The following is a 26,231-nucleotide window of genomic DNA, read 5'->3' on the forward strand; positions in this document are numbered from 1 at the left end:
TAATTAGGAGATTACTATTAAGACCCATGAAAGGCAAAGGGCCTATTGTAGACTCATTTTTTTTTCCAGACCAGAAAAAATAAAATTATGTTACAAAATATAACCCAGGTGGCTAAGTAGGTTCTGGTTTTTCTCCTTGCATATAACGAGTTCCTTGCAAGAGCTCAGATAAACCACCCCCTGTTCTACTGTAAATTGTCAGCCACGCAAAGTCCTTTCCTTTTTGTTTTTTCTCTCTTGACTACAGAAAATTCTGTAAGTTGTAGATCTTGATAAAGTTTGAAAAAATGAAACCTAAGAGTTGCCTATTCTCTTCATAGAAATGCTTCGTCTCCACAAAGTTCAGCACCTGCCCCACCCACTGCCAAGACTTAACTTGCAGACTAGTGTGATTGCTCAGCTGCTCCAGAGAGATCTTCTGAAGGTACGACTGAGTGTGGACTTTTGTTATTAACAAAAAATCAAAGTCCTCATTTACTGGGTTGCAGGCATGTTACAGCTAGTAACAATACTAACGTTTTAGATTAAATAAGTAATCTTTAAATCTTTTCCATTTTTCCTAAATCTTTAAGTAGTTTTTTTTTTTTTTTTTTTGAATGGTATTTTAAGTACAGGGAAGCAGTTGGGTAATAGGACATTGATTACCAGATTTGTATAGTGAGCAATCTATCCTAGAAAAGGCTTTATAGACACACAGAAGACTTTTCATCCCTGGCATCAACAATTTGTTAATTGTTTAACTTTGGGCTCATAACTTAACTTCATGGAGTCTCCTTATTAAAAACAGTAGACAATAATATTTACAGTGCAGTTCTGTCATGAGAATTAGAAAAAAAAAAAGAAGTACCAGAATATAAATGTAATGAAGGAAATCAATAAATGGTAGCAAAACAATCATAATTACTATGATTACAAAATGTCACACAGAATTTCTAAAGTACATGGGTCTATCTTGTCAATGTGTAAAAGTTCAAATATAGATGCCATTCACTTGGCATTGCCAGGTTTGTGCCCCACCATGGGCAAGATACTGTGCGGAGGGCTGAAATTCACCAGGGATGCCAACTGACAAGTTATCTGATACAAGAGGCTTAGGGACACTAGGAATATTGACAACTGGACAATTGCATAGAATGTGGAACAGAAACTTAATGTTATCTGTAATAATGGGGTTGAAGTTTGAGCCTGTCAGGGGAGGAAATGATGAAAGAAAAGGCACGAGACAGCTCTAGAAAAATTTAAGAGAGGGGTTAACAATGTACAGAGTAAAAACAATGTAGGGAGAATAAAAGTCTGAATTGAATAATCAAATGTGGAGCAGTTCTAGGCACTGACAAAGTCTGGGGTGGTCATGGGAGTGGGCATCTGAGATGGGGCAGAACCCAGACCACTGGGTGCATGAGATCATCCCTCCAAGGACATGCTGGTCCAGGTGAGCGGGTGAGGGAAATACACAGAGCTTCTTGATGAGCAGGGTGGGAAGGGGATGCTTTCATTTCTTTGAAAGGAGTTAGCCAAAGTATGGATTGATTTCATGGTGAATTACATAGAAGTGTGTGTGTGTGTGTGTGTGTGTGTGTATGTGTGTGTGTGTGTTAAGTATAATAGTAAAAAAGTAACAATAAGAAAGCATTTAAGATTTCTAATTATTTATGTTCCAGCTACTGTTCTAGATACTCTTCATAGATTAATTAATCTTCCCAAGAAATAAGAAGTAGATACCATTATCCCAGTGGACAGTTCTCGCCACGTTGACATAAATGGGAAATAATGAAATATGAATTCTAACCCATGTAGTACAAAGAGTCGGCAGACTCATCTCCTCAGGACCCCACCATACTGCCTCTCAACAATTACTCCCTCTAAATAAGTGCTTACCGCTCACCAGGCCCTCTAAGCACCTAACGTTAATGTACCATTTAACCCATACGATACAACTTTGGTTCATGCATTTACACAGACACCGCAGGCTGTTTTTCCTTTGTGTTTTCGATTTCCCCCCCCATGGAGCCTATTTTTAATATGAGAAATTTCACATAAAAATCCCCATTTACAGTTTCTCTTAATTAAAAGATTGCCCACATTAAGCCAATCACTTCTTAACAAGTGGCAGGAGTGGCTTCTTGGCCTCTTCAGCCACCGTGGTCCTCACCACCCCCGATGCCCACTTCTCACCCATTCTTAAATCACCTGTCTGATCACTGGGGATATATGAGCACATGACATTTAGTGTGAATATATCTGTGCAGTAAAAATGGGGAGACTGTAGAGTTTACAAGTTTAGATCACACAGCCCGGTTCAAGCCCCTGGTCTCATAAACTCTTGTTTCCTTAATCTCTTCAAGCTTCAGGTTTCTCGCATCTAAAATAAGGTCACTGACAGTACTTAAGAGTGTTATGAGATAATTCAATTACATAATGCAGGAAAATAATGAAGCATGGATTTCAATAATAATTTGTTATTGCTGCTTTTACTAAGAACAATTGGAAGTTGGTATATTTAGGTCACATCCACCATCAGAGGCAATCAAGACTGAAGCATAGATCAAAAAAAGAAGAGGCTACTTAAAGCACTGGAAAAGGCTAGTGGCAGAGGAGAGATTCTGGTGGAAGAGAAACTTCTGTGGTATATAAGAGAACCCATTTCACAGACAGAAGCGCTGCCTAGTGATGCCCCCAGAAAACGGTCCAGTCCAGAGAGTCAGAACAAACTTAGGATTTGTCTTCCTAAGTGGAGTTCACAGGATTCCCCTGTGGAGCTGACAGGTTGTATGATGATGAAATACTGTACTGTACTTTTGAGTGATGCCACCGTCTTCCCCAGGCCTGAGGCAGGGATCCATGATTTCTCCTTTGCTGGGTATATCCTTCATTTTCTACCATGCTGCTCCGTTAGGCCCATGCCATGGGCCACCACCCTGACCCAGGCCAGTGCCCCACTGCCCACCAACCATATGAGGAGTCTATTAATTAAGCCTCTTTGCCTTCAATCTGTTACCAACACCAGTCCCAATGACAAACCATTACACCACTAATAAAGCGTTCTAAAACGTCATTTTATAAATCACCTTTATTTTTAACATTTTGCCTTGGCTCCCCATTGCCTGTGGAATAAAATCTAAATGTGGTAGCCATGGGTCGGGGGGGGGGGGCTGTGGTCAGGAAGTACTTGTCCCCACTTCAGCCCCGGTTGCCTGAAGACCTTTGACCTTTTTAATGCCTCCTTGGCTGAGCCCTCATAGCTGCACCAACCGGAATGCCCTCTGTGCCCGCTCACATTCACATCCGCATCAACTTTGGCCAAATCCTACACAACCATCACGGGGGAGCCATGGCCTAGCTGTGCACACGTTTTATATCAGGGTTTTCTCTAGGGGGCCAGAGATAGATACGCCAGGCTTCGCAGGGCAACCAGTCTGTGCGGTAACCGCTCAACCCCACCGTGGGCACAGAAGCGGGACAGACGACACGTAAGGAAATGAGTGGCCTTCGGGTACAATTGTATCATGGAGGTCGGAGATTAAAGTTCATATAACGTCCGCGGGCCACACAGCATTCTCTTGATATTTCCTGGCCACTTAAAAATGTAAAATCCTTCTTAGCCAGTGAGCTGTGCCACACTAGTGGAGGCCACGGCAGGTGGCGGCTGGCCCAACCCGCGTGCACACGGTTGTCGATCCACGACTTCCCTTTCTGCTTCCTCCGTGAGGCATAACTTAGGTTTAGCGGCCCCGAGTGCACCCGTTTTCAGTGAACCGTCCAGTGGATTTTGACACATGTACACAACCACGTTACTGTCGCACGGAACAAGACATGAAACATTTCCAGTTCCTGGCCTCTTCTAAAAGATGCCCCCGCCAAAGCCCGACACCTTTTCGCTATAAAAGCATCTCTGTACTTCCTCTCAGTAGGCCTGGATTAGAGATATGGAAACAACGGCTCGGCACTACCTAACGTTTGACAGTAATGTTTTTAAATGAAACTTCAGATACCATTAACCATCACGACCGCATAGAAGAATGTCTCTTTTCTTGAGTCATGGGTCTTATTGGATTCAAAACCCTGAAAGCCATCTCCGGAAACACACATTCATGTTTCTGGGCAGTTTCTGCCAATGCTGTAGCTCCTTACCTGGGCCAAGGTGAGCGTCGCCTGTCGGCAGGTACCACACCGCACCCTGAGTTTTCCTGGCTGTATTCTTTGACAGGGGCCTTTGCAATAAACATAAAAGCTGTTGTAAGGCGGTCTACCTGCTGGGGGGGGGGGGGGGGGGGAGGGAAAAAAAAGCAGAGGAAGTAGCCAATCAGCATTGAATCCAAATTGAGACAAATTTTTAAACGAACTCCTCGGGAGCATTTTGAAACATTAGCGGGATAAATATTCCAACGAGGATACAACAATTTAATTTAGAAAATCTAGTTTTATGCTCAAAAGAGTGAAAATCTTTTCTTCTTCCTGCCAACAGCCCTGTGACTTACTCAGCAAAGTTAGCAACCTGCTGCCAAGAGAGCCAGCCAAGAGTATTTGCCACGCGGGGAAGTTAGATGCATTCTGTGCCGCTGAGGTTTTTTAAAAGCACAAGAAATATAGGGACTATTGGAAATTTAAAGACCACTGCTCCTGAATTCTATTTCATGCTTCTTACACAGTTTGAAGGCTCTAGATTTTTTCCTCTTAAAATCTTATCTACAGGGACACGCCAGCCCATTTCTCATGATATGAGTGGCCTGATCACAGCTTCCTGGGTTTCCAGTGAAGACTTTCCAATGCACAGGCACACATAAAGTAAGACAAGAGTCCTGAGGGGCTTAACGGAACCCGGCCGCAGTGTGCAGAAGTGGGCGCCTTGTGTTTCACACTTCTGTCTGGATCTACCTTGACAAATGCCTTTCAAATAACACAAGAGTAAAAGCTGGACAAAAAAAAAAAAAATCAATAACTAAACATCTCTGATCATTTCTCTCAAATGTTACCATACACACGTAGTGCTATTCTGTCCGTTAGGGGAACCTTTCCAAATAGTGTCACGATGCCATTTCTGCAAAGAACTCACTTTATTTAGAAGCATTCACTAGTAAAATAACGTCTTTTTAAAATTTATAACATTAAATAGTTCTTTGAACCTTTATACCTTACTTCTTGTTGGATAGGAATTACATAAAATGTAGTGGCATAAAAACTTTGTTTAAAATTTTACTATTATCATCAAGATCATCTAGAAATAATAAAGAATATTTTTATCATTATGAGAAAAAACATTCAGCCTCCCAAGTGCATATGATTTATTAAAAACAATTAGTACAAGAATAATGAGAAACAAAAAGAGATCCTAAGTCTTATGCAGCCCCATTTATTTTTACTTGTTTATAAAACAACATCTGTAGACATGTTGAATTGTCATTTGTTCAGTCATCTTTACCGATATTGTAAGTGACAACACTTTGTAACATGTAAAGCACAATAAAAATGTCAAACTTTATAATGTTAGCATTTATTAGCAATATGTTTTATAAATATTACTCTCTGGGAATTAATATGTAGCCTAATATTTAGCCTCCAGTGTGAAGGGAAGGTAAAGTATAAATATAAATATATGTTTGTATTGATAAGAAATTGTTTTTTTGACACCTCTTTGTAGCTTAGTGCCTTAACGTACAAGATACTCAAGTCTGTAGATATCGCATTGTTATTAGCAACTATAATAATTACATAAGATAGATTCATGAGGTTTATGCAGTTCAATACATGCAATGGGTAGGACCGTAAAGTTATAGAAATACCATAATAACTGACAGAATATCAGAAGACCATTTCTGTCTGACGGTTTCACCGTGTTCCAAGAAGAGCTTAGCGAGGGAGGTAGGAGCCCTTATTGTTAAAACCTTCAACAGAAATATGAACACATCCAATTTTATAATTTTTATAACCTACTGTAAAGGTTAAACAATAAGAAAAAAGGAGGAGGAGGAACAGGAATGGGAGAAGGAGCTTAGGAAGGGGAGCCAGGTTGGCAAAGACACTAGCATTGTCTGAAAGAGCATATTAGCAACAGCTTTGCAATAGTAAATGATGCATCCATGAAACTAAATGGCTCTTCCTTCTCCCTCAGGGCAACAGCAACGTTTGCAATATTGTTTCAGCAAATGATAAAGGCAGGGGCAACCAGCAACCGAAGACTGGGGACGTAACTCTTCCAGCTTTCTGTGCTGCAACCTTCACCAAAGTCCTTGAGAAGTTAGTCAGAAAATACTGCGTGCCCACGTCTGTGCCCTGGAAGCATATAAGGTGACGTGCAATCTATTACACGTGCTTCCCTGAGCCAGCTGCGAGCTGGGGATTAATAGTCAGTCCCAGGAAGATCAAGGTCAGGCCAGCCCTGGCCACGGCAAATTTCAAGCTGTTGGTTTTACGTGGTCCAGAAGTTGGGGCTTTCAGGTAAATCCTGAGATCCCCTTTTCAGGGTGGCTTCATCGCTAGTCTGGCTGCGTCACGCTATTTAAAGTTGGCAGACTTCTCTGTGTCACACCGAGGTCTGCAGTGCACAGGACAGGAGTAAGAACAAGCAACACCACGATGTGTTTTTCTGGGCAATGTTCCCGTCGGCCTGACTGAGGGTCTGAGGCACAGACTTCGGAAGATGGAACCACAACTTCTCAAGGAATGGCAAGGCGGTGTGAAGAATGCCCTGGAAAGCTTTTCTCCAGCCGCATCCCTGTCTCCAGTCAACGACGTGAATCCTTCCCCTTTCACTTCTGTCTGGCTCTTAAAATCCTTTCTCTTGCTTAATCAACTCTCCATATGGCGACCCCTTCGCTGCCTAAAATAACCAGTACAGCTTGTGATGGTGTTTATAACGTTCCCCTCTTTTTACAGAATAAAATTTCAAAACTAGAGAAATATTTCAAAAGTATTAGAAATTATATCCTTTGCTGTCATTCACCGGTTGTGAACATTTTGCCATGTTTTCAGCTCACTCCTTCTCCGTGTGTGTGTGTGTGTGTGTGTGTGTGTGCACACATACATACATACACATATACTACCCATGTATATATTTTTGGCTGAATCATTTGTAATTAAGTTGCAGACATCATGCTACTCACTCCTGAATCCTTCAACATCCTAAAACCACGGACTTTTCTCATACAAAACCGTAGGGCTCCTTAAGGGATTGGGGACACCTTACAGAACACCATCATGGTTTGCAGGCTGCGACATGGTGTGAAGCCCAAGCACCTGGGGTTCCTTTGCCAAACCATTTTCGGGGAGGCTAAATTAAGCCAAGGTGAGCAAACCTCACTGTGGGACTTCCAGAGAGTTCTGTGACTCTGTAACAGAAGTAGAGAGCACAGCACATCCCAGACTTTATCTGACCTCAGAAGCTCGCCTTTCGTGGGGCATTTTGTGAAACTATTCCTCAAAAAAAAAAAAAAAAAAAATTGGAGGATAAAAAAATCCAGAGGAAGGATTCAACTTACTGCCTAGGGCTTGGTGTAGAGACATGAGCCACACCCCTCAAGTCTCTGAACCTGACCTTATTAGATGTTCCTGAACAGCATCTATACAATTAAGGTCTTCCCCCTACCCCAGCTATCAATATATTTTTTATTTTTGCTTGACGATGATTATTTTATCATAAGCCCCAAGGGTGAGTCTACTGATGTAATGATTTTACAAGTAAAGTACATTCCTTTCGTTCAGAAGTTCGTTTGTTTATTTATTTATTTATTTATTTATTTATTTTTCTGGACAGAAGTTAAAAGCACAGCTAGCGTTCAGGGCCCTTGTCAAAGTGTGAGTCACTGTGCCCATTTAAAGCGCCCCTAGGGTTTCCTTAGCATTATCCTTTTTGTCCTTATCTTTAGTTTCTCTCTCTCATTTTGTCGAGTTAACATAATCCTCAGGCAAGTCTCCACTCTTCCTTCTCCCTCCCTGCTTCATCCAAGAAATTGCAGAAATCGTTAACAATATTTGCAACAGATCGAGTAAAACCCCTTTTTAAAGATGACATATATTATTTGCTTTGACTTTCCGAGAAACCCGCATAATGTGCATACTTCCCATTCGTTTAAATGTGTTTTAGTGGGCTTACGGCCTAACGAAGTTGTTTTAATAAGATTAATGACTACTTAAGAAAACTCATGCTGATTCTCATGAAAACTTTGCATTGACCTCAAAAGTTTCCACCGCTGGCTGTCACAGAGAATGAGGAGTTTAATTGCTTGGATAATTTGTTTATCAGGGGAGGAAACAGTGAGAGTAACAATATGTTAGTAAAATAATGTTCAGTATCAATATACTATGAAACCGCCTGTATATAATTGATTTACTGCATTTATCACAGATGATCATATTAAAATATTAAGTAGAACAGGGTGCCCAGGGGAACTTTCTATGACCAGGGAAATGTCCTACATCCGTACTCTCGCACACGGTAGCCAGCGTTTGCCTACTGAGGACCTCAAAGGGAGCAAGGGAGGACTGAGGAAGTCATCACATCAGACAGCACAGCAGAGGAGAATAAATAACAAGGATGGGCCTGGTCCCCTCTCTCCTTCTCTCATCAGGCATGCGGATAACAAAACTAAGGGGGTTCTTCCGTCATAGTGGCAAGTGGAATAGGCTGCTGTTAAGTGTGCTGAAACGAACACCATGTTGGCTGGTAAGAGGCGAAAAGGGGATCCTGTGAGCTTGCAGCACCACAGGGTAGACCTGGGGGCCTTGCTCGTGTCAGAGGCAGAAGACAGCTTCTTGCTCATTTCTCCCTCGCACAGGCCGCATCCCCTACACCAAGCAGAGCGAGTCTTAATGTGTGGCTGGACAGCGACTGGCCCATCTCCATGGCCATCGCCATCTTTGATCCATACCTTCAGGGTCCAGCTGGAGTGGCACTTCCTTTAAGAATTCTTCCTTTGGCAGGGGGCGCCTGGGTGGCTCAGTCGGTTGAGCGACCAACTTCGGCTCAGGTCATGATCTCGCGGTTTGCGAGTTCAAGCCCCGTGTCGGGCTCTGTGCTGACAGCTCAGAGCCTGGAGCCCGCTTCGGATTCTGTGTCTCCCTCTCTCTCTGCCCCTTCCCCACTCATGCTCTGTCTCTCTCTGTCTCAGAAATAAATAAACATTAGTAAAAATTTTTTTTAAATAAAAAAAAAGAATTCTTCCTTTGGTTTCCCCCTAAGCATAAGACATCTCCCCAAATAATTACATCTGGGAGTATGAAAGTATCCAACTTAGTTTTACCAACTTTAAACACATGACTCATCCCACCACGACAGGACCAGCATCTGATAAGGTGGAGTCCTTGGCTGAGGCATACTTCCAAGTCTTCCTCTGACTGTTTCCATGGTGTCCAGCCTGGCACTTACCATTTCCAGCTGCTGCCTCCTCCCTGCTACAGCTTCACTTCCTGTTATGTAAACGCCAAGGATAATGTCTGCACCATTAGCTCTACTGATCACCTACAACCTGCCTGGTTCCCTCAGTTTACTCTTTCTCCTTGTCACCTAGGAGGCAACCTCAGTTTTGTTTGACTCCTACACGCCCACTGTGGAAGAGACATATGGCCAGAATTTCTGAACTTGCAACCTTGATCCTGTGACAGCGAGCTAGGCCACAGAGAATCTTCTCCTCCAATGTTTTCAGGAATTTTTGCGATTTTATTTCTGGGCAGTGGTCCTTCAGCCTGAACCACACCACATTTGCTGACACACATGCCTCATGAGCCAGGTGCACAACAAATCTATACCAAAGGCACAAAATCAGCACCATCTCTGAAGGTGCTTGGCTCAGCTTTGCACAACCCATTTTTCCTTACGTTGACCTGAAACTATCCATCACTTCTAGTTTAATTTTTTAATGTTTCTTTATGTTTTGAGAGAGAGACAGAGACAGAGACAGAGACAGAGTATGAGCAGGGGAGGGGCCGAGAGAGAAAGGGACACAGAATCCGAAGCAGGCTCCAGGCTCCGAGCTGTCAGCACAGAGCCCGACGCGGGGCTCGAACGCGCAAACTATGAGATCATGACCTGAGCTGAAGTCAGGCGCTTAACCGACTGAGTCTCCCAGGCACCCCAACTTCTAGTTTAAATAACGTATATTGCGTTAGTCTAAAGCAGTTTCACATGAAATCCATTCATTGTGGACTCCCAGAATCATCTCTTCTGCATGACACCTTGCTTTGGACCGTGGAAAAGACGAGGAACGTGTCCACTTGCCTAAGCAAACTACTGAAGAAAATAATTCTGCCTCCCATTTGTCACACGCCGGTTCTACCTCCCCTATTGTTACAGCCTCCCTTTTTTTGTTGGCTGGTATTTATTTTTTTATTTATTTACTTATTTACTTATTTATTTTTGTTACAGCCTCCCTTTATGTCACACTGCACTCTGTTCCGTATGTTCCGAATATCTAGTGCCAGTCCGCTAGCTTAGTGGACTCAAGCTTAGTAAACACTCAGTATTTGCTAGGTTATTAAGTTCTCCCATATTTGCTAAGTTATTAAATTCTCTCCGTACCGCTAAATGATATAAAAGCTGTAGCAGGTAGGGTAGTGTGAGAACAAGATCCAGCTAAAACAGAACGTAGCCGTGATTGCAAAATATTCAGAACATCTTGCCACCAGCCGAGCTTAGTGGACTACCCACGTATCCTTCAAAATATTGGCATATCATAGTTGAAATCAACAACATGAATATCATCTTTAAGATCACAAAAATGATGACTATAAACAGAAGTAAAACAAAAAAAAAGGATGCTTGAAAATTTGTTATATAGGACTTAGTATAATTTTGAGTCTTTGAATGTTGAGGGGAAAAAATGAATTCTGAAAATACAAGTACAACTACTCTAAAGGAAGGCAGTTATTACACATAAACACATTTCATTTCCACCCTTATCCATTGGGTTATTACACCCCCACTGAACAGCCACACTATTTCACAATTTTAACAAGCCATAGTCTTAACTCCCGCAGAGCAACCAAGGTAAGACTGTGTTGTAAACAACTTCCAATTATATAACCATCCATCCCAATGTCTGCACTTTTAAAAAATGGTTAGCAATCTCTAAGGAGACTCAACTCTTAAAAGTTATAACTTAATTCTCATTTTTGTTGTGCTGGGTTTTTTAATTATGGTGTCGCACCATAACGTCATCTGGTGAGGCAAAAACTGCTGATTGAAGCTCATGCTTTTGCCTGTTCCTTGTGGTGGTGGTTGTTGCCAATTTATTTTCCCTTATTCGTTCTGAGAGTAATAACCCGATCTCCCATGGCAAGACAAAACTGCAGAACGGAGCACAATTTACGGATTAGGCTTAAACAAATAATCAGCTGGTTCAAAGCCAACCGGGGTAAATCTAGTTGCTTATTCTTCTCAGAAACGGACACTGGTAGAGTTCAAGCCGGTGCCAGGAAATTCACAGCTCTTCAGAGCCTTGAACAAACACCCATAACTCTGATTTAGATCGAATACGTGTTTGACACGACCGAGGACCGTTCACAACTTCCTCCTTGTCGTTCGGGACATGTCCATCTAGGTCCAGACGGCAGCCTTGCCTTGTCACCCTTGTTAAGTCAAGTGACCCTTGGTGTCTGGTTTTTCATATGCAAATGGAAAATGATTGCGGCCCCTAACTCATAGGCTGTTGTGAGGGTGTAAAAAAGAATTGACATAGGAGAAGCACTCAGCACAATATTTGATACACAATGAATGCTCAGCACATTTCACCAATCCTTACTTGCTCTCAAAAAATTCAGAACTCAGCTTATTTCCAGGTACTCCTACCTGTGGGCACTTAGTCCTCTTCCACAGGTGGCCACTTCCCTACTTTTATAAATGTTGATTCTTACGTATTATTTCCATCTTAAACCTACCTCTAAATTTTTAGAAATAACTGAGGTATAATTCTTTTTAAAACTGATTCAAACCCAACCACATCCTTTACAATTCACATTATGGAACATAAACCACGATGGATTTTCCTTAAATTGATTTAATGTTTGCTAGAATATTATTCCCATGAATCACTTTTTATTATAATCCAAGAGATAGAGATGGATTGTAGAAAAATTAAGAATGGAAAAAGTAAACAACTATATGGATCCAGTCTAAGGGACAGAGTTTTCAAGCTGGCTAATGCACTTAAAAAAATAAAGGGGTGCCTGGGTGGCTCAGTCAGTTAAGCGTCTGATTTTAGCTCGTGTCATGATCTCACCGTTCGTGGATTTAAGCCCCGTGTCAGGCTCTGTGCTGACGGCTCCGAGCCTGGAGCCTGCTTCGGATTCTACATCTCCCTCTCTCTCTCTGTCCCTTCCCCACTCACACACTGTCTCTCTGTCCCTCTCTCAAAAATAAATAAACATTTAAAAATTTAAAAAAAACTAAAGTTTTTCCAAAATAAAAAGTGTGTGTGTGTGCGCACGCGCGCGTGTATGTAAAATGGTACCAAAGGGGATTCAAAACGGCTTTCAAAATTTCATGTTAATGACGGACTTGCTTATATTACTGCTTATTCTTGGAAACACAGGCATGATCATAATCATTTTACAAATGAGGAAACACAAGCTCAGAGAGGTTGAATGGCATTCCCAATAAAGCCACTGGGGTAGTCAGAGATTTGAATATAAATGCGTTTTGATTACAAAGCATACATTTGCTTCGCAACCACGTGACAGTAAACTTGACTTGGATGGTGGTTGTTACTAAATATGGTAGGGGGTTAATCCAAGTGGCCCTTGAACAGAGGTTGGCAATTTTGAACAATTTCCAGAAATCATTAGCTGCCTTACCAACCCATTTCTCTCAATTAGCACTAAAGGTTTCATGGAGATTTCCATCAGCATTTTACAGCACTGGCATTTAGCAAGAATGTGAAGGTATAGCAACTATCAATAAGGAAGAGTGAATCTCATTTTTAAGGGTTTAGCACCTATTCTAAAATTGCATGTTATAGAAGAAGTGGTAATCCATGGTATGACCTTGGAATTGATGGATTCCTTACTTTGTGTGTGTGTGTGTGTGTGTGTGTGCGTGTACAGAAGTGAAACTCCTCTTGCTATTAAAAAACACCCACACTTTTTAAATTTCCTTATTTTAAATATTCTAAGTGTTAGTAGAACCTGTTAAGGAAATGAAGAGTCAATGGAATGGCTCCAATTAGAGAAGACAGCAGGCAAGGCGTGGCCCTCTGCACTCCTGCATGCTTTCTTCATTTTAATGCATCTCCAATAGCCAATATAATTAGTTTGGCATAAATATTCCATTGAAGTATATTTCCAATTTTTCATTACCACTATTAAATATCCTCTTATAAATTCCAACGTTTAAAGTATCCTATTTTAATTTATCCAAGGGATACAGGAGTACTGATGCATAGGGGCACTTGTACCCCAATGTTTATAGCAGCACTCTCAACAATAGCCAAATTATGGAAAGAGCCTAAATGTCCATCAACTGATGAATGGATAAAGAAATTGTGGTTTATATACACAATGGAATACAACGTGGCAATGAGAAAGAATGAAATATGGCCTTTTGTAGCAACGTGGATGGAACTGGAGAGTGTGATGCTAAGTGAAATAAGCCATACAGAGAAAGACAGATACCATATGGTTTCACTCTTATGTGGATCCTGAGAAACTTAACAGAAACCCATGGGGGAGGGGAAGGAAAAAAAAAAAAAAAAAAGAGGTTAGAGTGGGAGAGAGCCAAAGCATAAGAGACTGTTAAAAACTGAGAACAAAATGAGGGTTGATGGGGGGTGGGAGGGAGGTGAGGGTGGGTGATGGGTATTGAGGAGGGCACCTTTTGGGATGAGCACTGGGTGTTGTATGGAAACCAATTTGACAATAAATTTCATATATTAAAAAAAAAAATAAAGTATCCTATTTTGCGTATACTAAGAAAAAGTGATAAGACAAAATATGTCATGTTAATAAATCTGATCCTTCTGGGCATTGATTTCAAAAAGCTTTGGGTGGTCATGGAGACTCATAAAATCGTTACTCCTTAAAATGTGAGGGGAATTATTTTCCTTTAGCGACAGTGATGAGTGAGAAAGAGAAGGTGATGCCATCATGCTGGAAAACCAAAAGATAAAGTTATTGTCTTCTCTTAATCAAGACTGATAATATCATGAATTCATAAGCTTCCAAAAGTACACATTAGAAGCACTCGGGCTACAACTGTCTTCACAGGTGCTCAGGACGCTGGAACCATGACCGTCTTCTTGCTTCATGGAAAAGGCCTCCCAGGACCCATCTCAGCCCTGCTCATAGGTCATGACCCACCTCTGGTACCACTTCTCTTCTAATCGAAGGTCCCCGCAAGCTTAAGGTCTGTATCACCCTGAAGCACCTCATCTTCTGTGGTGGCTCCACGTGTTTAAATCAGAATTTCTGCTCCTAGAATCAGGATTTCGGTGACCACCGGTTTCCTTTCTATCCTCCACACCCACCTTCAAACTAGAACAGTGGAGTCCATTGTAGAGACTGAGCCAGTTGATTGAGAAACTGAAGAGATTAGGCAAGTCCATTTTAACTCGATATTGTAAAGTACAAGAAGGTCACTAAGTCTGTGCTGCAGGGTACAGTAATGTCTGTGCTACCTTCCAGGACTGCTGTGGCCCAGAGAAGAAGAAGAAAATCTGTTTTTTTTAGAGTGCTACAGAATCACAGGCTGGCATATATTCCACACCACTGCTATAAAAGGAACACTAAATTCAGAGAAATTTAGAAGGGAAAAATTACTTATTAAAGGTCAATAGAAAAAAGAAGAAATAGATTTATAATTTCTTAGGAAATATCTAGCTTTCTAAAGATGGTAAATCTTGTCTGCCTAAAGAGTCAAGTTGGCTGGGAGAAGGAAACAATAGTGGGAAGGAAATAGGGTAGTGGTCCTAAGGAAACAGGAGGATGCTAGGAACCTATAAAGATTCTATCTACTAATAACATTAACAGCAAATGTCGATGGGAACCTGACTTTATAGTAATATGTGGGAATCTGACTTTATAGTAATATGTGGGAAAATCATAAAGTGTAATCAAGACAGCCCTTACCTTAACAGCTTTAAAATCAAAGTAACACTTGCATGATCCATACATACCTTAAAGGATATTTATCAAATGCATACACAACAGAGAAGGACCCAAGTATTCTGAGAATAGCGTAAAATAAAATCAAAGACTGGGGGCAAGAATATACACTTCTAATATACAATCTCTTAGCTGGAAAGTTCTCTCATTTTCAATTCCTGAAATGACTTAGTTGCACATTCCCGCAATTCCGTCTTCTATCCAGGTACATCTGCTCACACCCCTTTTGAACCCTGAGACCTTTGGAAGACAGAGAGGAGACATCTGCCAGGATCTGCTCAGTGTCGTTAGGCAGTGAACCCCCAACGTTCCATAGCACCTTGCTTCCGGTCTCAGGTATCACAGTTTATGGAAACCAAGATCTCTGGAAAAAACTAAGAGATACTTCAAGAGCGTACAAACAAAACATAGAGGCACATTGATCAAGGTGTTGATCACTTGTAAAGTCAAACACACTGTGTTTTAGCTTCATTATCTGGAGCCTTGGTACGTCAGGTACCCTACAGATGGTCTGGCTGGGTTCACAGTATCAGGATCCCTGCGACAGCCATGCCAGGAGCCAGGAACCATGGTTAGCCCCTTCTCAGCAGCTGCATCGACCCCTCCCTATATCTCATGGGGCCACTTCAGAGACAGCTCCAAGTTTCGTCTCTAGTCTGCTTCCATAGTCCCCATCCTGGGTCAGGCTCTCTTTAGCAGTTAAAAGCCTCCCCTCCCCCACCAAAAAAACCAAACACTCCCGTCCTCGATTCTACTCTCCTCCTAAGCCAAGAAACTTTCCAAACTGCTAAAGGAATTGTCTTCTAAACACACATTGTACAACCCAGCTAAAAATAAATAAATAAATAAATAAATAAATAAATAAATAAATAAAGAGATGGCATGCATTCGGGTGGATCCCAAAGGAATATCAGGCAAGGGACTTTTTATTAAAATTCATTTCCACTTTGGAAAGCAGTGTGGAGGTTCCTCAGAAAATTAAAAATAGACCTACCCTATGACCCAGCAATAGCACTGCTAGGAATTTATCCAAGGGATACAGGAGTACTGATGCATAGGGGCACCTGTACCCCAATGTTTATAGCGGCACTCTCAACAATAGCCAAATTATGGAAAGAGCATCAACTGATGAATGGATAAAGAAATTGTGGTTTATATACACAATGGAATACTACGTGGCAATGAGAAAAAATGAAATATGGCCTTTTGTAGCAACGTGGATGGAACTGGAGAGTGTGATGCTAAGTGAAATAAGCCATACAGAGAAAGACAGATACCATATGGTTTCACTCTTATGTGGATCCTGAGAAACATAACAGAAACCCATGGGGGAGGGGAAGGAAAAAAAAAAAAAAAGAGGTTAGAGTGGGAGAGAGCCAAAGCATTAGAGACTGTTAAAAACTGAGAACAAACTGAGGGTTGATGGGGGGTGGGAGGGAGGGCAGGGTGGGAGGGAGGGCAGGGTGGGTGATGGGTATTGAGGAGGGCACCTTTTGGGATGAGCACTGGGTGTTGTATGGAAACCAATTTGACAGTAAATTTCATATATTAAAAAATAAAATAAAATTCATTTCCACTTTGTATTTTACTACAGAATAGGTGTCTGTTGTATTCCTATAGAAATATTTTAAATTATCATTACAAAAGACAACAGTCTTAGAATACATACTGTCTCTTCAGGTGCCAAAATAATCACAAAAACTGCCATTCGCAGCCGAAATTTTTCATCACGGCCCCTCATGATTTTTTCCCAGACAACTTTACAAACTTAATTACCAGCGCCCTATGCAGTAACACAGTCAAAACACTTGTGATGTCCATGCCGTGCATCCTCAGGCCTCCGCACCTGCCTCTGGCCAGGGACCAATTCTGTCCATCAGGAAGCCACGCTCACCTCTAAAGGAGGCTGCAACGAGTGTCAAACGCCGGGTCCTTGAGAAGCCTAGCCTCCCCTTCCCCACGATAGACAGAGTCAATATCCCTCCTTGTAGCCCCTCAGCATTTGGTTCCTCTGGCTTCTTTTTCTTATTAGATTTACCATAACTACTGTTTATGTCCGCTTTTTTGTGGAGCCACAGTTTTCTAAGGAGAAGGACCTATCTTTTTCATGTTTATATCTCCAAGTTTGGCAAGCAAGTAGGGAATCAGTGGTATCTAGCCCAGTGACATATTAAACAAGCACAAATTATTTACTGAAATCATCCTATTTCCCTTACACGTTTCATTTTGGGTGTCTATGCCCTTTAATCTGCTCACTGGTGATGGGCTGACCTTGCCCACATCAGTGTGTTTCTCCCTCACTATCTTCTTAACACTTTTGACCTTTGTGATCATTTGTTTCTTGTCTACTGAAGCCCTCCACCCTCAAATTACATCTGCACATGGACAGGCACAGATTGGATAAACATCTCATCCTGCTATGTTGATCATACACATTAGAAATGCGTAAGAAACTATCCTAAGAACTTGTTTTAGACGTTATAAATGAATTTTCACCAAGAATCATAAACACAGATAAAATCTTTTCAAAGCGGCACCAGTGTGACCCCCATTCCTGCTAAACTAACCGCTTGAGACTTCTTATATGATTCTCTGACATCAACATTGCCTAAAACGGTCATTCGTGTGAGAAGCCGATGAAGAAGCACTTCTCTGCCTTTTGAAATGCAGGTGTATATGCAATGTCATCACTGCATTATCCACCACGTGTACCAGGTCATAACCCTGTGTCAGGTGTAGTGCCTATCGTCAGATGCGTGTCTATTGTCCTTGTGGGTTTCCCTGTTTCCTTCCCTTGTCCTCTGGCCCAGAGCAATTTACTAACAGGTCGTTCCGTCTTTGTACTCTCTAGAACCTATCAATTCTCCAAATTGCTTTCAGATTACTTTTCCTAAAGTAAATCTTTGATCACAGCATTCTCCTTAAATGCCTCCTCATTGTCTCTTGCATGAGATTCAAACTCTTTTGCTTAGTAACCTCAGTGCCTCCACTGTTTGCATGTCATGTATGTGCCATCTTCACTGTCCCCTGCTTCTCTATGTTCAGGCTACACTGAGCCCTCGCAAGACACCTCCTTTCCTCTCTCTGCCAGAGGACTTATCTAAAACTTGGAAACAAGGCAGAAAATGCGGGCGGTGAGTCCTTTCAACCTCATGGGGGCAAAAGCCATCCAAAGGTTTTCCAGAGCAGTACGACAGGACCTTCTCCAATGTTGGAAATGTTCCAGGTGTGCAACTCACTAGGCAGCCACGGGTCCCACGTGGCTATTGAGCCCGTGGAGTGTGGTGAGTGCACCTGAGGAAGTAATTTTTTAATACAATTTATATTTAGTGAAGTTACACATAAATAGCCAGGAGTGGCCAGTCAGGTCTAGGGGAATATATTTAATGTTAATGTTGATTAAAGGTCTCAGACTTAGTGAAGTTACTTGTCATTTGTAGATTTTTGTCCAGTAGATTATAATTTCTGTAAAAACCCTAGCAGGAGCTATCTCTGAGTTAGTACGCAATAAATATCCACCTTTACTCCTTCCTCTCTACTCTGCTTACAGATCTAAAAAGGCATCATTTCTCCCTATTTCTACACACCCTAATCCCCCTTCCCCATAATCTTTTGAAGCCCAAATGTACCACCTCCTCCAGGAAGTCTTAACTAATTCATCCATCAAACGTAAATCCTCTCAATTCCCACTCCATTTTATTTACATTTGATTCCTGATACTTAAGTCATTTTCTATCCACCACATCCCATGGATATTTTTATCAACCCCATTCGACTTTAGAATTTTGAGAGTAGAGACAACCTTTCACTACATTCATTTCTTCTCTGGGTCAGTGAATAGATAATAGCAAATATATGGGGGAAAGTCAAATGACTGGATTTAAAACTGATGCTGAGGTATCAGGACAGTCTTTTTACCTTGCAAACGATAAGATCACAATACACTGACCGTAAAATAACTTAATCTCTGAAACAATATAATGAGGAATGTTCTCCCAGACCCATTAAAATGACAGGCAGGTTGATAATTATTTTTACAATGTCGGGATTCCAAAACAAAATGTTTCTCAGCTCCTGTTATTTGGCAATGCTAAATGAATGTTGTCAAAAAGATTAAATATAAATTGGTTATAAATCTTCATTTAACTACATTGCGTAGGGAAGGTTCCATTACAACAGCCATGTTTGTGTCAGTGTTAAGAACAGAGACTCTTATTTTAATAGTATTAAGACTTGCTGAAGTTCTTGTTTATTCTACAGAACAGGCTTTGGATTTAGGGATGATGCCATTGATGGTCATCACTGAATATATGAGAAAGGCTGAAAAAAAGCTGAGGGCAACGAACTGGACCTTCTGGACTCCAAATGGACAGCATGGCCTTTTCCCAACAGCTGAAGTCACCATTTGCAGGGTGCACTGTCATTGCCTGAAAGGTACACTCACTTTGCTGACCAGATTTTTCACACAATTGAAAAACCTGATTTCAGAAACAGTCCTTTTTCAACCCAGTTTGACTGACTTTTTAGGCAATGATCCGTGGTTTGATCACCTGTCCAAACCACCTGGTGGCTTGAATGGGATCGACTTACAATCTTGCAAAGGGGCTCTCTGAGGCTCCATAGCCACCCTTGAACTTCGAATTGTGCTGTCATGTGGCCACAGAAGCCTGATGAACATCCTCTCCCTGACTTACCAAGCTAGTCATTACTGAATGATGAGGCCAGGCTGCATGGCTATCATGGTAGGAGCCAGCAAAATCTTACTTCAAGATGAAACTCTTCTTTTGGTTATGGACTTCAACTTTGGGAAGATGACAATTGGTACTGAAAAAAGGACTTTGTAAGGGTGCTTGGGTCGCTCAGTCGATTAAGCGTCCGACTTCGGCTTAGGTCATGATCTCGCAGTCCATGGGTTCAAGCCCCACATTGGGCTCTGTGCTGACAGCTCAGAGCCTGGAGCCTGCTTGGGATTCTATGTCTCCCTCTCCTCTGCCCTTCCCCCCCACCTCTGTCTCAAAAATAAATAAACATTAAAAAAAATTTACAAAAGGACTTTGGAAGAAACTAATGCTTCAGTGATTAAAAGAAAAACTTATTAAATTAAATTGAATTACAGTAATAATTATGACATAGGAATTATATCAAGAAAAGCCTGAAACATACTCATTCCAACTGTAATAGTTAATTGAAATATGGTAAATATTACCCAAATATCAGCATATATATGTATGTATATATGTATATATATATATATACATATATATATAAACACATATAGTATACTTCTATAAATATAGACATACAATTAATACACACATCCTATAACTGAAGAGTCTTTCTCCAACCACGGATAATAATTTATATCCAAAAAGTGGAAAATATTTTTTTAGAAAAATTTAAAAATGCTTACTTTCCTATTTAATTGATAAATACTCTTTAAAATATCTTACTTTAGGTCTTACTTTAGATATTTAGAAAATATCTTACCTATTTAATTTATAAACACTAATTAAAATATCTAAATTTTTGCAAAAAGTTTCTCACATGGTAAGATCACTAGAGATTTTTTTTCTTTCCTTTATTTACTTTATGCCTTGCTATAGGGGTGAAGGGGCTAATCTATCTTAGTTTTGTCTTCGTATTTTGTTTTCCTTGGATTTTCCAAGTTTGTTCTTTTTCACAATAATGATACATTATGTTTTTAATAATAAAAATAAACTTCTAAAACAACCTTGCCTTTTAAAATTATAAAGAAAGATAAACCTTTATAGAATAAATTCTATGTATGTATGTATCTATCTATCATCTATCTACCATCTATTATCTATCATCTATCCATCATCCATCAATCAATTGACTGATCTATTGATCTATCTATTAATGCTTCCTTTAGCCTCTTTAAAGAGAAAGGCCAAGAATGTGGCGGGAGGAGAATGAAAAACAGAATGGAAAAAGCTACTGAGGCAAAAAAACAAAAACAAAAAAAACACAAAAACATAGCAGAGAGGAAGGTGTAGAGATAAAAAAAAAGAACTGTGTAGAAGAAACAGCACAGAGTAGCCAGAGAACCATGGGAAAAAGGATGAATACTGAGAGAGAATACGAAGTTTCATACAATACTACTCTCCAGTCTTGTGACCCTTGGAATATTACTCTGTGATACGCAGGCTCTATTTTCACTGCTGTAAGTCTGACGGAGCTACTGGCTCCTGACATGCTCTCCAGGCGGTGCATAAACCAAGGCCTATCATTAGTTCCCTTCTAGCTCTCCTCTTGTCTCCACTGTTTCTGCTCCCTCTTCCTACAGCCTCTGTGTGGGGGGTGCGGGCTGCAGAATGGCAAACCCACTCTGTTCCCTCCCCAGGTCCCTGCTACATGCTGTGACTTCTCTGACTTGGTCCCTACCTTAAAAAAAAAAAAAAGACTATTAATAAACACATCAATTAGAAGACTACTTAAATTTCCATTGAAAGGAATAATTACTTTTAGCTCAAGAATAAAATCAGCATGAAAATGTCCCCTAAGGAAGGAGACAAACAGAAATGTGGGAGGAAATTTCTGCACAATCTTTTGGTGAGAAAAACAGGTGGTTCAGTGTACAATTGAAATATAAACCCCGCCCACACGACTGAAACACAGTCTTCCCCTGTGGGGGGCCAGGTCAGATTCTGGCAGGACCGACCAACAGTGTCAACACACAGCTGTGTAGACGAAGAGCCACAGTCCATAAACCTTACTGAGTTCCTGGAAGTCCTTCCTGGAGAGCAGTGGGATCAAGATTGGAGGTGCTCCCAGAACGCAGCGCAGCTCCCTGCAGATGCACCTGTGGGGAAGGCAGTGTGGGGTGAGCCTGTCCCCTGCTCGACGTGTGAAGGGGGGTTAGCACGTGGAAATACACCACAGGGAGCATAAGGCTGGAAGGAATCAGGCGCTCCAGACAGAGGTTGGAGAGCTCCTGAGTATAGACCATTATTCCCCTGCTGAAAGGGGCCACGGGGTCACCCAAATCGGGAGGCTGCTGGGACTTGTTTCTCTGCTCCCTGGTCCAGGGCATGTGGCAAAGGGAGAGACCTTGAGCAGTAGTCTGGAACCCTGGGGAGGACTGTGGCTTGGGGCAGGATGGCCTGACCCCGAGAGCATCCTTGCAAATCCACATACATGGGGGTGGGGCCTGGAAATTGGTTATTTATTCAGTTTTAGTTGGTTGTTATTTTTGAAGCTCATAGGATAATCCTGATGCACAGCAAGGTGTGGAAACCATCGATAAAAAAGAGTCATGACATTCAAATGTGAGCCGAGTGGCAGAAAACAGTCATTTCAGGAGGAGAAGGTGCCCTATAGTGTGGGGTCCCACTGAGACAGTGCTGGGACTCTTAAGGACAAAGCTGCTGTGGGGGGGGGGACCTGGTGTAGCAGGTGGGTCATGTGATGCTCAGAGCTCTTCACTTTTGCTCATCCAGGGCAGTGACTTAAAGAAAGGTCATCTTCTTATCCCCTGTCTGTGCCCCTGCTGCCAGCCCACATGCTTCTCTATTCAGACAACTCTTCTGTAAAAACCAACCTGAGACTCAGCTTATCTTCGTAGAAACCTGCCCATAAAATCTACTAAAACCTAGTAGACGCGGAGCCCTGTAACATAGTTCTTTATCTACAAACTGCATAGGCAATAACCACACTGTTTAGTAAAAATAATGAGAATTGACAAGCCGTTCGCTTTTTAGCTCTTCAGTTTCCTCTGCTGTTCATTACTTGCTTTATTTCATTTCTAAATTGAACTGTATATTATAAAATCTGGCCAAACAGATCTTTGTGTAGATACTGTGTCTGCTTCTGCCAGAGATGATTTTTCATTCAGGGTGAACAGGAAAAGGCAATATGAGATACAAAATGCATTCAAGTTTTAAAATAAGGATGAAAAACCACAAGTGCATCATTCAACCGTCCTCCACAGCATTTTACTTCATATCACAAATGGAGATCTACAATTAAACCACTTTTGTTTGGGTTGCTAGTTTTTCCTTGCTTTGACTCTCTGGTCAGGAAGTAATTACATTTTACAGATTAAATGATGCTTGTATTGGGGGTGTGCCATGAAAACAGCAATAAATGTCACTGACCTGCAAGAAATACACACCATCGTGGTTCCTGTTTTATAACCACTTCTTCTTTGCATGAAAATTGATTATAAATGTCTTCTGCCCTGACGTGTAGGACTTTGAAATCTTGGCTTACACTAAAACTATGAAAGTAGAATATACGTTCTTTATCTTATATTTCTTAATAATTTTTTACAACACACTCCACTGCTATCAGACCCCACATATTGAATGCCTACTCTGGCACCTGCTCCATGTCAGGTTCTGTAGAAGACCCCTGAGAAGTTTATGTATCTACTTCATAAGTTTTACAGATGAAAAGTCCGAGTTTCAGAAATGTAATCTGCTCAGAGTCACGTGGCTTTCTAAATGACATTTGTGGATTTAAACCCAACTCACTAGGACTCCAGTGCCTTCCCTCTTCTGGCCACAGTACACTCCAGTTTTTTGAAATGAGACTTGATGCTTTAAAGGCAACCTCTCTAAGAAACTAAAATTAAACTTAAAACCTGGGAATGGGGGAGAGGTTGCAATTAATATAATTTTGGATTCAGGAATAAACTGGATTCCAATGTCTGTTGGGTCACTAACAGCTATATGAATTCAGATTGTGTTTAAAACCTTTGAAGCCTCACTATCTATGGAATGGAATGGGGGTAACAATACACACCTCTAATAATGGCTGAGAACAATAAACGAAAGAACATATTTAATGGCTGGCACCTATTTCCAAACCTCCTGAGTGAAAATGGTCGGAGATGAGCCCAGCTGGGCCAGAACACATGGAAGGGAAATTTCTACATGAGCTAAAGGAATGACAAGATCAAATGAGAGTAAAAAGTCAAAGTTCAAGTACAAGGAGGTTGGCAAACCAGCGAACAAAGTCTTGGTGGGCACAGAATGGGCCACTTGCAACAAGGCAGGGAAAGAGCAGACAGTCCCCAGGGGAGAATAAGTCAGGAGGCAGCACTCATCAAATATCTGAACTTGTTCAAGGGCACAGACCTCGGTAGGGACTTGTCATGCAAGGATCAGAAACAGGCACCCGCTAAGTCCTCAGTAAATGCTACACTTCTGCATTTCATCCTTGTCTTGAAGTGGGATGTGTGGTGAATGCATTCATAGATCACATCTACTCCTAAAGCATCCTGTGTTTTTTTGGTCAGCTGCCCCAATTCCCTTGTTAATGTTTATGTCCAAGGGGTTACATGAGTACTGACAAGAGAGAATGGTAACTGAACCAGTCTGAAAATCTTCCCTCCTTACGTCAGCACACACCGGTGTGAAAGATTTGTTCCCCCTTCCCTAGTTTCTATTTTGAGAATGCAGTGTACGAAGAATGCATATTCTGTCTCTGTTTCTTCACAACATGTTTATTTATTAAGAAACTATTTTCTTCTTTGTTTTTTTTCTTCTTCTTCACCCCAGTCCTCCCTGGAATATCTTGCATTTGCTGTTAATGGAAGACATTGAATTGGCAGAGAAATGAAATACACCTTCTTCGTTTTGAGAATTATTTTGCATCTGTGTATTTCTTTGGCAGCAACTTGGCTGATGAATGAAATCTGTTGAACTACAAAAAAAAAAAAACAAAAAAAAACAAAAAAAAACAAAAAAAAACTTCCAGAAGTCCTAGTCTTTGACTTTGAATGCTATCTGAAAACACAGCCTCTGAACTTTTCAAATGAGTGTGCCTCATTCAGTAGTTCCGGACGTACTCAAATTTAGGGTAGCAATGAAAACGGAATGTGGCCCATGACACAAGATACCATTCGGATGATGTCACAGTGCCATGGCCAGAGCTTAGCAACACTGCTCTGACCCATTCTGTCAAATATCTTATTCTCACAAGCCATCACTGAAGTAGACCTTGCTTCCCTAGCATTATTTCATTACAGAAAAATAAGATGATTGAAAAGTATGTGAAGCTTACAATACAATGCTAATGGGGCAGAAGATGGGGAATGCCAGAATGTTTCCTCACTGGTTCTGAGATATAAATATTCAGGCGACGCTCCGTAAGTTCTGACAGGCATTTTAACAAATGTAAATTAAGGGGAAATTGTAAGATGACAAGTATTTGCTTTATCATTTTGAAATCTCAGCTTAACAATGACATCATCATGAAGAAGAAAGCCTTTTCAAAAAAGTTGACATTAGGTATAGAGAATAGAGATACTGAGCTAGTTACACGGTCTTATCTGTGTTAGTGATTTCTACCATGAGGTGCATGTTGTGTTTGAAGAGAAAATACAGATGATAGCAAAGATAAGAGTAGATTTTGTTGGGCAGTCTCAGAGTTGAAGAGACTTTAATCCCAGTTGAATCCCAGCCTTTTGGTTTTATAATCTTGGGCAATACCGGAGGCAGAATTCTAGGACAGTCCCCGATTCCAGCCCCTTGGCATACATGTCCTGAAAAATCCTCTCACCTGGAATGTGGGTGAGATCATTGAAAATGTTTAGCTTTCATGAAATGGCAAGGGTGAAGGGTTTTGTCGATGCACAGGAGGTCCCAATCTTGATTTGGAGCTAGTCAAAGGGAGAGAGAGACACCCTGGGTGGGCCTAGCCTCATCACCCAACCCTCTGACAAAAGGGACAGAGGTCTTTCCTGAAAGAAAAGATGGAAGAGAGAGCGTCTCCTGTTGGCTTTGAAGTGGGCTCCCAGTTGTAAGAGTGTCCATGAAAGGGTCACATGGTGGGCATTTTGGGGACCTCTGGGCGCTCAGCACAGCCCAACTGACTACCAGCAAAAAAGCAGGACCGCGGTCCTACAGCTGCAGGAACTGAATCCTGCCAACAACACGTGAGCCTGGAAAAGGACCAGAACTCCCAAAAGGGACACCTTCAGTGCAGCCTGTGAGACCCTGAGCAGAGGACCCAGCCACACCGTGCCCCGATTCGTGATCTTCAGAGAACTACAAGACCATAAAAAGATAGTTGGAAGCCACTAAGTATGTGGTGATTTATTACACAGTAAAGCAGACTACTACACCTGAGCTGTTTACTTAACCCCATAAGCATCGGTTTTTGTGCATGTAAAACGG

The 26,231-nt window shown here is 41.4% G+C and overlaps 1 protein-coding gene across 2 annotated transcripts in view; it reads right to left on the reverse strand.

Annotated features, from left to right (window-relative positions):
• The window catches only part of PRKN (parkin RBR E3 ubiquitin protein ligase), a 1,339,251-nt gene that overhangs the window by 839,269 nt on the left and 473,751 nt on the right, over positions 1–26,231 (reverse strand). The window contains exon 4 of one of the 2 annotated variants that reach the window (XM_042940251.1): positions 4,132–4,250. In XM_042940251.1, coding sequence (XP_042796185.1) covers positions 4,132–4,250 — 119 coding nt within the window. Of the gene's footprint in view, positions 1–4,131; positions 4,254–26,231 lie in introns of both variants that reach the window. The other variant, XM_042940250.1, reaches the window with a different exon arrangement.

This window comes from Panthera leo, chromosome B2 (assembly GCF_018350215.1).
Source record: "Panthera leo isolate Ple1 chromosome B2, P.leo_Ple1_pat1.1, whole genome shotgun sequence".
NCBI classification, from domain to species: domain Eukaryota; kingdom Metazoa; phylum Chordata; class Mammalia; order Carnivora; family Felidae; genus Panthera; species Panthera leo.